The sequence below is a fragment of the Myodes glareolus genome, chromosome 11 (assembly GCF_982192425.1).
Source record: "Myodes glareolus chromosome 11, mMyoGla1.1, whole genome shotgun sequence".
NCBI lineage: Eukaryota > Metazoa > Chordata > Mammalia > Rodentia > Cricetidae > Myodes > Myodes glareolus.
In genome coordinates this window covers 16309611-16321737 of record NC_142036.1, presented here as the reverse complement: position 1 = coordinate 16321737, position 12127 = coordinate 16309611, and the positions used below count along the sequence as shown (strand labels likewise).

Sequence of the window (12127 nt, the reverse complement as noted above, 5' to 3'; positions counted from 1 at the left end):
TTGTAGGAAGAGGAACTACATTCAAAGTTCTCAGTATTAGGAGAGTGTAACATGAAGGGCTGGCTTGTTGGGGTATCTGTCCTGCCTAGTACCCCACAGCTGGCAAGCCCCAAAGAAAATCACACACAGGACTCCTTAAGATTATAAACTGATTGGCTCTTAGCTCTGGCTACTTATCAGCTCTTATAACACATGTTATCCCATTATCCTTATCTACGTTAGCCACATGGCTCAGTACCTTTTCCAGCTGTCAGCTCACATGTTGCTTCTTCGGTGGTCTGGGCAGGAATGGCAGAGGGAGCTTCCTGCTTCTTAGAATTCTCCTGTTCTCATCGCTCCACCTCTACTTTCTGTCTGGCTTTCCCGCCTATACTGCCTGCCTGGCCAATCAATGTTTTATTAAAATACATGATTGGCAGAATACAGATAATTCTCCCGCACCAGGGGAGAATGGAAATTTCACCATCTTCCTTGTGGTATAGTTAGATAACTATGGATATAACAAAATTGAAGTCAGAAACTTAAAAACAGTAGATTTTACTATGTATAATTTGTGTCAGTGGGTCTCATTATTTGCGTGCCCCCTCAGACACACAAAGAGACGCTGATGTTGCATTATTCTTTTTGTTTGTTTGCTTTTTGTTTTGAGACGGTCTCTCTCTACAGCCCTGGGTGTCCTGCAACTTGATATGTTGACCATATCTTGAGTGTAGAGATCTGCCTGTCTCTGCCCCTGAGTAGCAGGTTGAAGGTGTGCGCCACCATGCCCAGCTCTTGCAGCGCTGCTCTTAAACAGTTGGTCAAACTGCTGCTGCTGCACTTGTGACTCGTCCTCCCCTCTCTTCTTTGTGAGTTGTTTGCCGATGGAGCCCAGAGAAGGACACTGAGGGGAAGAGTGGCAGAAACAGGCTTTTTGATACTGGGTCTTCATATATAGCCCAGGCTGGCTTTGAACTCACCGCAAAGCCTGTCTCAGCCTCCTGTATGCTGGGATTAGAAGCATGTACCACTGTACCTGAATTAAAGTCTGATTTCTGATACGTGTTTTGTATTAGCAGTAAAATGCCTTTAGAAAGTCACTGTGTGTCTAGTAAATGCTCTAATCTTGTATTTAATACATTGTATGTGTGTAAGGAGGGGTGTGGAGAATTCAAGTTCATATGTCAAGGTCAGAGGACGACCTTCAAGAGTCAGTTTTCTACTTCAATAATGGGTTCCTAGGGTTAAACTCCGGTTATCAGGCTTGTGTGACAAACCCAGTCTGTCTGCTGAGCCGTCCCATTAGCCCTTCCATTTCTTTCTAACATCTTTTCTGTGACCCTTCCAGCTGAAGGATACAGTGCCTGTAGACTTGCTTCAGGCTCCTTGTGGAGAGCCTGTGAGAGGGGGTCACGGTCACAGCTTTCATACAGTCATGCTCTCCTATGTTAGAAGATACTTAGTGTATGTCGTATGGCCTACTTCGATAGATTCTTCTTTGAATTATTTATGAAAAAACTATTAGAGAAATATGTAGGTTTTTAATATTTCTTTTCAACCCTAGTATACTACAAAATAGTTGTTAATATTACTGTTTTCTTGTTAGTAAGGAATTTTCCAAATGTCATAGCAGTAGGTTAACAATGAATCTGGAGAAAGTTAATATACTTTTTGTTGTTTTTTTGTTTTGTTGAGATAGGGTCTCATGTAGCCCAGGCTTACTTCAGACTCACCATATGGTCAAGAATGACTTTGAACTCTTGATCTTCTTGCCTCCGTCTCCCAGGTGTGGCGATTATAGGTATGCACACCATGCTCGGCACCCCAGAATACTTTTGAGTTCAATACAGTTAACAAGCAGTATCTGTGTAAGCACTGTGAGGGAGGCTGGGCAGTTTTACCCACCGTGGCCTGGCTCTCTCGCAGGGTATCTGCAACTCACACCTTGTGCTGGAGGAGCCGTCATCCATTGTGCAGCTGGATTACAGCCAGAGAGTGCTGCTCGTGTCCACCTTGCAGAGGAGCCTGCTCTTCTACACCGAGGAAAAGGCTGTCAAGCAGATTGGATCCCAGCCAAGGAAAAGGTAGGTTTCAGGCATATCCATGTGGTTCTCAGTACTGGCCCTTAAATTCTCCTAGGTTTCTTGGTAGCCAGATGTGAGACCACAGTCACACCAGCTGAGGTGCCTGGTAGCTTATGCCTGCCAAAAGTGCTTCATGAGCCTGATGGGAACAGGGGATCTTCTAGCTGAGGAGATACAGGGGTCTGGGAGCATCGCCACTGCAACCCAGGACTGAGTCTGAGGAGCCTAGGAGGCAGGGTTGTGTGTCCACTCCAGGTGTGGTTTCTCTCTGTAGCCCTCTCTTGTGCACACTAGCAGGTTGGGCAGATGAGACTGAGTAGCCTAGCAGATGTGGGCCTCTCCCATTATGGAAACCAAAAGACAGACCCATGTCTAACTGATGGTCTTGCCAATGGCTGTGGGGTACAGTTCAGAGTACTATAGGATTTAAGCAAGGGCAGAGTGGCAGTGGTACGTGTCTTTAATCCCAGCTCTTGGGAGGCAGAGCCAGGCAGGTCTTTGAGTTTGAGGACAGCCTCGTCTACAGAGTGAGTTCTAGAACAGTCAGGACTATGCAAGAGAAACCTTGTCTCGAAAAACAAAACAAAGAAATTTAAGCAGGCTCCCACTCAGCCTGGGATCAAAGAAAAGTTTCTGCAGGTCTGAGGACTACGTGCCAAGTAGGAGAGGCTAAGAAGGGGGTGGTCCTGGGCTGAAAGAGTGTATCTGTCCTTTGATAACTGCCAGAGGAAGGACAACAAAGAGAAGGCTGAGGACCTAGGACTGCCCGCAAAAGGAGCATATACATCCTTCATATCACTGTCCTGAAAGGAAGACAAAGACAAGATCTCGTAGCCCTCTGTTGCCACTTTGTGTGGAGGTAGAGAGTAAGGAGGTCAAGGACCTTACCTGTGAAGGAGGGCCGGGAAGGAGCCAAGTGTGTATTGCAAGGTTGCTGTTAAGTAGTTTTGGGAGTTAGAAGGTTCTCATCTTGTACCCTCCTTTCAATAAAGGGATATTGTTTCCTGCATAGGTTTGAGATGGCCATGGATTAGGAAATGTCAAGAGGATTTGAGACAGTCTGGAGAGTAAGGAGACTGGCAGGCATTGGGAGGGCCTCCCTGGGGCTGGTGGTGCCATTGGTGACAAGCGTGAAGGGAGTGGAGAGTGAGATCAGACAGTTTGGTGCAGCCATGATCTGTCACGTGCCTTCTGTTTTGCAACAACACTAGGTTTATTCTCTTCTCTGCCTGGCAGCCTTCCTATTGAAAGATTCTCACACCCATTCTTTGGCTCCTGTGTTCTTTTCTCAATACCTTCTTAATGCCATTAATAGTCTGGCCTCTTTATAATAGGTATCTTCCTGTTGGCCCTGGAAACCTCTGAGATTATGCAGCCTGGTTCTGCAGAACTCAGTTCTGACTTTATCTCTGTGGATATCCCCTTCTGCTTGATGCCAAGTCCTAGCTCATTGGAAGAATTGAGGAATGTAAAGAAAGGCCTAACTTCCTTATCTTGTACTTGGAAACTTTCTATGCCTGTCATAAGTATGGTAAGATCTCTTGGTAGCTGGTCCTTTCTAGCTAAATACCTTCTGTCAGCTCTCTCACAGAACCCTCCTGAACACACAGACATCCTCAAAGCCAGCTCTCCTTAGGACCCCTCTTCATGATGCCCACCTCTCCTCCTATACAGATGCCTGCTCTACTGTGGGGTGAGCCCTGGTGAAGAGTCATCTTCATCGCTCGCACACCTACCCTCTAGCATCACATAGTTTTCTAGAAGGTTTCTGCTCCCTGAGTACATGTTAAAACACATGCTCTGATTACATACTGTGAACAAACAGAAGTGACAAGAGAGTTTAGAGGTCCTATAAATAGAAAGAAAACAGACTTAAAAATTGGATCCCCAAGCAGATGATTTGACAGGTAAGAAGAAACAGCACTGGGTTGCCTAACTAGTATTCCTTTGGGCTCTATTGTTTAGGGGGCCTCACCAGAACAAACTCACTAAAGGCAAGAATCAGACACAGTCCTATTACATAGTTGTCTATAAAAACTCTATGGACTCAAAACAGTTGATTAGTCTAATGATCTTTGTTCTAAGCTGAATCTGACATATGATATCCTCCCTGGATCCTTTCCACAGGGATTTAATTACTAGGCTTCAAGTGGGGCCTAGGGAGACATGCAGAGGAGATTCCCCACCCCCAGATAACTATCCCCCTAGAGGTGATGGGGAGTGAAAGGAGATGGGCTGTGAATGGATGGGACAAGGTGGCTTCTCAGGCAGGAGGCTGAGAATGTCACAGGCTTGGTTTTGAGCTGTACTGTAGTTTTCTCATTCAGTCTCCACTTGTTCCTGTATATGGATGTTACACTTCCTACAGATTAGCACAGGGAGATCTCAAAAGGCTAATAACTGTATACTCAAGCCAGTGCCCTTTCTACTGTCTAGATCCAAGAAAGAACAGTTCAGAAAAAGAATCAGCAAGGCTTAGAGTTGAGCTAAAGCTCTTCAATTTGAACTTTGGTAGAAATCTGAGCATTGATAAAGATATAAAAATAATAATAATTCAAATACCAGATGGGTAACACAGTGTCAGAGTACTTGCCTAGCATGGATGAGGCCCTAAGTTCAATCTCCAGCCATATGTGAAAGAAAAAGAAAAGGAGCAAAATGTCTTAGGTGGGCTCAGTGGTACACACCTGTAGTCCCAGTTCTTGGGAAGTGGAGACGAGAGGATCAGAAGTTCAAGGCCATCCTGGGTTATATAGCAGTCATTATAGACTAGCAAGTTCCATGCTAGCATTGGCTTCTTGAGATCCTGTTTCAAAACCAACAAATTAACAACAGCAACAATCCAGTAGTAAGATTGAATAAATTATTTAATTTTAAAGATTTTATTTAGAGTTGGGCATAATAGTGCACATCTTTAATCCTAGCACTCTGTGAGCTTCAGGACAGCTGAGCTGTTACACAGCGAAACCCTGTCTAGAGGGGAGAGAGAGAGAGAGAGAGAAAGTTTTATTTAGTTGTTTTTAGTTAGACATGTGTGTTAACGTGAGTACAGATATCTGAGGAGGCCAAAGAGGGCATTGTTCCTCTGGTTATAGGTTGTTAAGCTGCCTTGGTGGGGGTGCTAGGCATTGAATTCAGGTCCACTATGAGAACAACAAGTTAACCACTGAAACATCTCTCTAGCCCCAGAATAAATTATTTTTAAAAAGTACTTCACATGTAATTGAGTAGTAGAGTGCTTGTCTACCATGTTCAAGGCCCATGGTTCAATTCACAGTACCATAAAAACTAAATAAGTTAAGTATTAGATTTATAGATATGCATACTTTCCCAAACCCATGCATATTCCAGTATCCCAAGGAAACATTTTATAGCAATATTTATGTACTTTTAAAAAAATAATATAAAGTCGGGTGTAGTGGCTATAGAATCGGAAAGTGAGACAGTAGAATTTTGAGTTTGAGGTCACTCTGAGACATACAATGAAGTCTTATCTCAAAAAAAGGATAATTTTAAAAAATTGAATAAATTGTGAAAAAAACTATTCGGCAGTCAAAATTAATAAGCACTGTCGCTTCCTATTTTAAATCAAAGATTAAATCTTAGAAACAATGGTAAGTATTAAAGACAAGTTACTTAAAATTATCAAGTAGTGGGGTATGTATGTGCACTCTGTGTATTTATCTATGTGTAGAGCCGAGCAGTCCTTCAACAGTTAGAGCACATAGCTGTTCTTACTGAGGATAAGAGGTCCTTTTCCATCATCCACATTGCATGGCTCACAACCACCTCTAACTCTAGTTCCAGGAAATCCTATGCCATCTTCTGGCTTCCACTGGCACTTGCTCTCATGTGCATGCATGCAAACACATGCATAATTTTAAAAAATTATGCTGGGGACTAGAGAGATATCTCAGGGTTACAAACACTGGCTGCTTTTCCAGAGGACCTGAGTTCAATTTCCAGTAACCATATGGTGACTCGCAACCATCTAGAATGAAACCTGGTGCCCTCTTCTGTCGTTCAGGGATACATGCAGGCAGAACACTGTACTTCATAAATAAATAAATCTAAGACCGAGCAGTGGTGGCGCACTCCTTTGATCCCTGCACTCAGGAGGCAGAGGCAGGCGGATCTCTGAGTTCGAGGCAAAAAAGAGAGAGAGAAAGAAAAAAGAAAAGAAAAATTATCCCCTAAATTAAAAATATTTTAAAAAGTCAAGCTACAAAATTATACAGATGGCATCATTCATTAAAATGAAAGTGCTAAATTGGTGTTGGGGTAAATAAATATGTGCTTGACGACGTATCAATACAAATGAGAGTGAGGGCTCAGCCATTAAAGGCTAGGCTCACAACTAAAAATGAGAGTGATACACACAAAATTTAGTCCATTGATCTGAATTTTGGCCAGGACAAATTATTAGGAGCCCAAAGTGCATGCATGATGCAACTGTTGACTTGTTCTAGTGGTAGAGGATGAGTCCCTGGTGCACATTATATTAGGCTTCGTGACATTTATTGTAAACACTCTATTTTGTTTTCTTGGTTTTAGAGACTGGATTTCTCTGTGTAGCTCTGGCTGTCCTGGAACTTACTCTGTAGACCAGTCTGGGCCTCGAACTCACAGAGATCCACCTGTCTTTGCCTCCCTAGTGCTGGGATTAAAAGTGTGCACCACCACCGCCCAGTACAAATACTCTTTTAAATTTTTGTTGTTGTTGTTAAATTTGTTTATTTTATTTATTTATTTAAAAATTTTGTGGAACAGGATTTCTCTGTATAGTTCTGACTCTCCTGGAACTTGTTTTGTATACTAGGTTGTCCTTGAACACAAAGATCTGCCTGCCTCTGCCTTTTGAGTGCTGGGATTAAAGAAGTGTGTCACCACTGCCCAGAAATTTTTTAAAAATACTTATTGCTGTGTGTGGTGTTGAACACCTTTAATTCCAGTATTCGGGAGGCAGAGGAAGGTAGAGTTCTGTGAGTTTGAAGCCAGTCTGGTCTACGGATCAAGTTTCAGAACAGCCAGGGCTGTTACACACAGAAACCCTGTTTCAAAACACTAAAAAATTATTTTATGTGTATGAGTGTTTTGCCTGCATATATGTATATGCAGCACATGCATGCCTGGTACCTGAGGAGGTCAGAAATGGGCATCAGATCCCCTGGAACTAGAGTTACAGCTGATTGTGAGCCCCCATGTGGGTGCTGGGAACCAAATCAAGTCGTCTACAAAAGCAACAGTGTGCTTTACCACTGGGCCGTCTCTCCAGCTCCGCATATACTCTTCTGTGTGGATTGGGTATTTCACAGTTTTGTAAGACTACCAAGCTTGAGAATGGGAAGAGAAACTGGTACACTTGATGGCTTTGGGGAAATTTTGAAAGAGATATAGATGATCTACTCTAGATGTAAAGCTTTTCATTCAAGAAACTAGGCAGACCACAGGCTCAGGCGTTAGAAGGAGCAGCATTGCAGAGCAGGGTTAGCAGGGACGGCCTGTAACATATTATAACAGTTCCCTCATGAAATTGCAGCAAGGATTAAAGGGAGAGTGGACGGAAGTGTGGGACACAGGCAAGCTGCGGTGGGCACCATTGATCGTCCTCAGAATCTAGGCTGTATGCTCCGGGTGCTGTGTACTTGTGACAGTGTGGTGGGGCCTGGGTGACACAAGGGTGCCAGGAGACTTAGTGACCGACACACAGTAGACAGGACAATGATTTGTGTTGGTCTACAGATTCTTAGAGCTGATATTAGGAGCTGACAATTATATCTCTTCAAGTCAGTCCATGCCTGTTTTGTTTTTGTTTTTGTTTTCTTTCTTTCATTTTTTTCTTCCGATTTTAGTACTGGGAAATTTGGTGCTTGTTTTATACCAGGACTGTGTAAGCAAAGTGACCTAACCCTGTATGCAGCCCGGCCTGGGCTCCGGCTGTGGAAGGCTGATGTCCATGGGACCGTTCAAGCCACGTTTATCCTCAAGGATGTCTTTGCTGGAGGAGTCACACCTTTTGAGCTCTACCCACGTCTGGAGCCCTCTGATGGGGGAAGTTGCAGCTCTCCTGAGAAACACCTGGGGCTCGTTTCATGCTTCTTCCGGGAAGGCTGGGTGTTGAGCTGGAATGAGTACAGTATCTATCTTCTGGACACCGTCAACCAGGTGTGTGGGAGAACTGCACCTGCTGTGGGGTCACAGGGCAAGAGGAGGGTGCAGGTCCATGGGTGTTCAGCCGCTGGACTCCTGGAAAGAGGAAAGGTGCAGCATTAACTCTGATGCTTGCTTGTTTTTTCTTTTCTTTTGTGACAATCAAGGAAATCAAATGGACCTTGGTAATTTTTGTAGATTTGAAAAATAATTTGCTTTTTGACATCCATAGTCCTACTCTCCCAAGAAATTAGATGTTTCTGGGGGAGGTCTTTAAAGCCCCAAATTAAAAATGTTCATTATAACCTTTCTAGGTTTTTTTTTTAATTGTATTTATTTGTGTATGGTGTGTGTGTGTGTGTGTGTGTGTGCATGCATACACATGTGCAAACTTGTGATCACACTTGAGTGTCCTGCACCTATGCGGAGGTCAGAGGACAACTCGTAGAGTTGTTTCTCTCCATCCACATTGGGTCCCAGGGATTGGACTCAGGTCATCTGATGACCTGACCTGATGGTCAGCACCTTTGCTGCCAAGCCTCTCACGAACCCATCCTTCCCATCCATTCATACTTGTCTGTATGTATTCATGCATGCATACATTTTTTTGTTGTTGTTTTTGAATTCAGGGTATTTGCGCATGTTAAGCACATGCTCTGCCTCTTAGCTACACCCCTCACTTCTAGGTTGTGTGTTTTGTTTTAGTTTGACATTTTGCAGTATGTGGGGTTGAACTCAGGGCCTCATGAATGCTAGTCAAATGCTCTACCACTGAGCTATATCATCAGCCCTGTTTTGTTTTTGTTTTTTACTTTTTATTTTGAGACGGGACTCATTAAGCTGCCCAGGCTTGTCTTGAACCCTTTCTGTAGTTCAGGTAGACCTTAAACTTGATTGCCTTGACTCAGCCTACCAAGTACCTAGGATTACTCCTGTGCACCAGGCCTTTCTAGGTCATGTGACAACTCAAACATGACAGAAACATTAACTCTGAGGATTGACTCCCAGGCCTCACACACAGGTGGTGCCTGTCCAGGAGCAGGGTCCTCCCCTCCAGTGTGCTCGTCCCCTGTTGCTGTTTTTGTTTGTTTGGTTTTTTTTCTTATTTTATTGTGCTTCTTCTTATCCAAAGATAACCATATTATTATGCCTTTTTCTTTTTCTTTTTATAAACTTACTGGCATATCTTAGCAACTTCCCAGGATCATTAACTCACGGTAGAAAACAAGGTATGCCTGAATCAGGGTGATAAAAGGTCACTCCTAGAATCTCATTTAGGACTTTAAATAAAGTTGTTTGGTTTCAGTTACTTCTTGTTCTCAGATCAGAGCTTCTGGCCTGTCCCACTCCCTACTCCGCCTCCAGAATCCAGGCCAAGCTCTCTTCCTCCACATGAGCTCTGTGGGCCTGTGGCACAGTGTCTTTAGAGAGAGCATCCACAGAGAATCAAAATCACCTGCCCCCATTGACGCCTCCCTAGTTACCAGCTGTGCTTGATGACACTTTTGGTGCAGAGGTAACTTGGCGCTATAAGGGGTTGTCACCTTTTAACCCTTCACTTGTTTATTTGAATTCTCCCATTATAGATGACTTAACTTTTCTCCTGGGTTCCCGTTGAACTTCCTAATTATTGGCTTTAAGACATGTTGCAATTATGCATCAGTTCTTTTCATCTGAACACTTCCCCTGTGCCTCTCATCACAGGTATAATTAACTTCACTTCATATGCAGGGAAATGGAGACACTGTGTCTGTGAACAGACACTGCCTCCACCATCAGAGTCTGCCCCTCTCTGAAGCACCATGATTGGCAGCTTTGGGAACCTAGTGTCTTATATCCAGCTTACTGTCAAGGCTGCCTAAAAATTAGCCTAGGCTCAATGTCTCCTGCAGTGAACTAATCTCTCAAGCATACTGTCAACTGAAAATCAAGAACTGGTTTAGATTCGTGTGGACTCAGGAAAGTCCTGTGCAGTACCATCTGCTTTTAGCCAGGCATCTTTTTCCTTCCTTCCTTCCTTCACTTAAAAGCTTTGGGCTGCAAGGCTCGTAGTATCCCATAGAAAACACAGTAGGAGCACATGTTGGCTGGTGTATCACTACTAGCCAGTCCAAGAGAGATGATGGCAGAGGTTTGTGCTGTCGACCATTGAGGAATCTTAGTTGTTGCTAAGATGGCAGTGCTCAAGCCGCACTTACTGAGGCTGAGGCTTCCCAGTGATCAGGAAAGGAAGCTCAGCAGGAGAAAACCTGTGCTGTGTGCATAGGCCACAAGGACCAGGCTAGGCTTTGGCACAACATAGGTGGGATGACAGGCAGGTCAGAATGTCCAGATCTCCTGCCCTGACAAGGAGTGTGAGCTTCATGTCATAAGAAGGCTGAGAACAGCAGCTCCAGGAAGAGAATGACTGAGAGGTGGGAGAAACTGTGCACCTCAATGGCCCCAGAATGGCACCTTAGCGCTAAGTTATGTGGCTTAAGTCCCAGATATCAAATACTACCCAACTGTGGGTTAAATTACTTTTAAGAGTTCTCCAGGATCTGCCATAATAAAATCCAACAATTACAGTTATTTGGATTATCACACCTGCTGATTATGTTTTTGTTTTTATTGCATTGTTTCATATTTGTTTGTTTTGACAGGCCACCGTTGCTGGTTTGGAAGGACTGGGTGATATTGTGTCTGTTTCCTGCACAGAAAATGAAATCTTTTTCCTAAAGGGAGATAGGAACATTATAAGGATTTCAAGCAGGCCTGAAGGGCTGGCATCCATAGGTTTGTATTCACTGCAAGTATGCTGTGTGTGCTGAGTCCTTACCACAAGTCCTGCTTGTGTTAAGATAAATGCAGTTTAAAACAGCTGAATACCTTTATTCCCAGCATTCAGGGAGGCTGAAGTAGGTGAGGCCAGCTGGCTCTTCAGAGGAAGTTCCAGGACAGCCAAGGCTACACAGAGAAATTTCTGTATTGAAAAACAAAACCAAATAACAACAACAACAAAAGAAAGAAAGATAGTTTGGGGTTTGCTTAGACATGGAAGTATTTGAAGGCTTAGGATCCTGAAAACGTTAAGGATGTTTTAAGATAGATACTGGGCGGTCTCGCTGTGGTGGAGTGGCCATTAAATGTGAAGGTGTGGTTGAGTGAGTAGGAAAGAGAAACGAAAAACTACTTTCCTGGCCCCAGGTGTCCTGTCTGAGGTCCTGTGTGTACTTAATGTCTCTGAGACACAGATCTGTGTAATTTTAAAACAATGAAACTTGTAATCTGTAATCTGATATATATCTCTTGCCCTAGACACAGACTGGCTTTTGGGATTGGTGTTTTCCCCTGTGTTTTGGGTGTTTTTTTCTTTGTTTGTTTGTTTGTTTTGGTTTTGTTTTGGTTTTGTTGCAGGGTTTCTCTGTGTAACAGCACTAGCTGTCCTGGAACTTGCTTTGTAGACCAGGCTGGCCTCGAACTCACTGAGATCTGTCTGCCTCTGCCTCCCAAATGCTGGAATTAAAGGCGTGTGCCACCACTGCCAAGCTCATGTGTCTTTTTGACTGCTGTTACATGGCACTTGTGCAGAATGTGGTACCCAGTAGATACTTGGTAGTGAAAGGATGGCTGCACTTGTTGAAGTGCACAGCAGTTTCTTGTTGACAGTGTTAAAATTGGAGATCCTATCCCTGGAGACCTCAGTAATGCTAGGTTCAAGGAAGGGAGGCTCCACTACAGTGGGACATTAACTGGCCCTTTATCACAGGAACCCTTGTCACCCTGCTTTCTGCTTGCATTGACACTGACCTCCTATGTTCTTCTCTATGGTGAACCCATTCTAGTGGGAATTTCACTTCTCTTCCTTGAATTTCAAGGAATTTGGTTATAAGACACATGCATTTTTAATGCCTCTTAAGTATTACGGTATAGTA

The 12127-nt window shown here is 43.7% G+C and overlaps 1 protein-coding gene across 5 annotated transcripts in view; it reads left to right on the top strand.

Annotated features, from left to right (window-relative positions):
- Positions 1 to 12127, top strand: part of Tecpr2 (tectonin beta-propeller repeat containing 2) — a 105231-nt gene that overhangs the window by 49039 nt on the left and 44065 nt on the right. For all 5 annotated transcript variants that reach the window (XM_048431335.3, XM_085697963.2, XM_048431331.3 and 2 more), the window contains 3 exons: positions 1906 to 2063; positions 7916 to 8228; positions 10856 to 10988. In XM_048431335.3, the coding sequence (XP_048287292.3) occupies positions 1906 to 2063; positions 7916 to 8228; positions 10856 to 10988 (604 nt within the window). The remainder of the gene's footprint in view (positions 1 to 1905; positions 2064 to 7915; positions 8229 to 10855; positions 10989 to 12127) is intronic.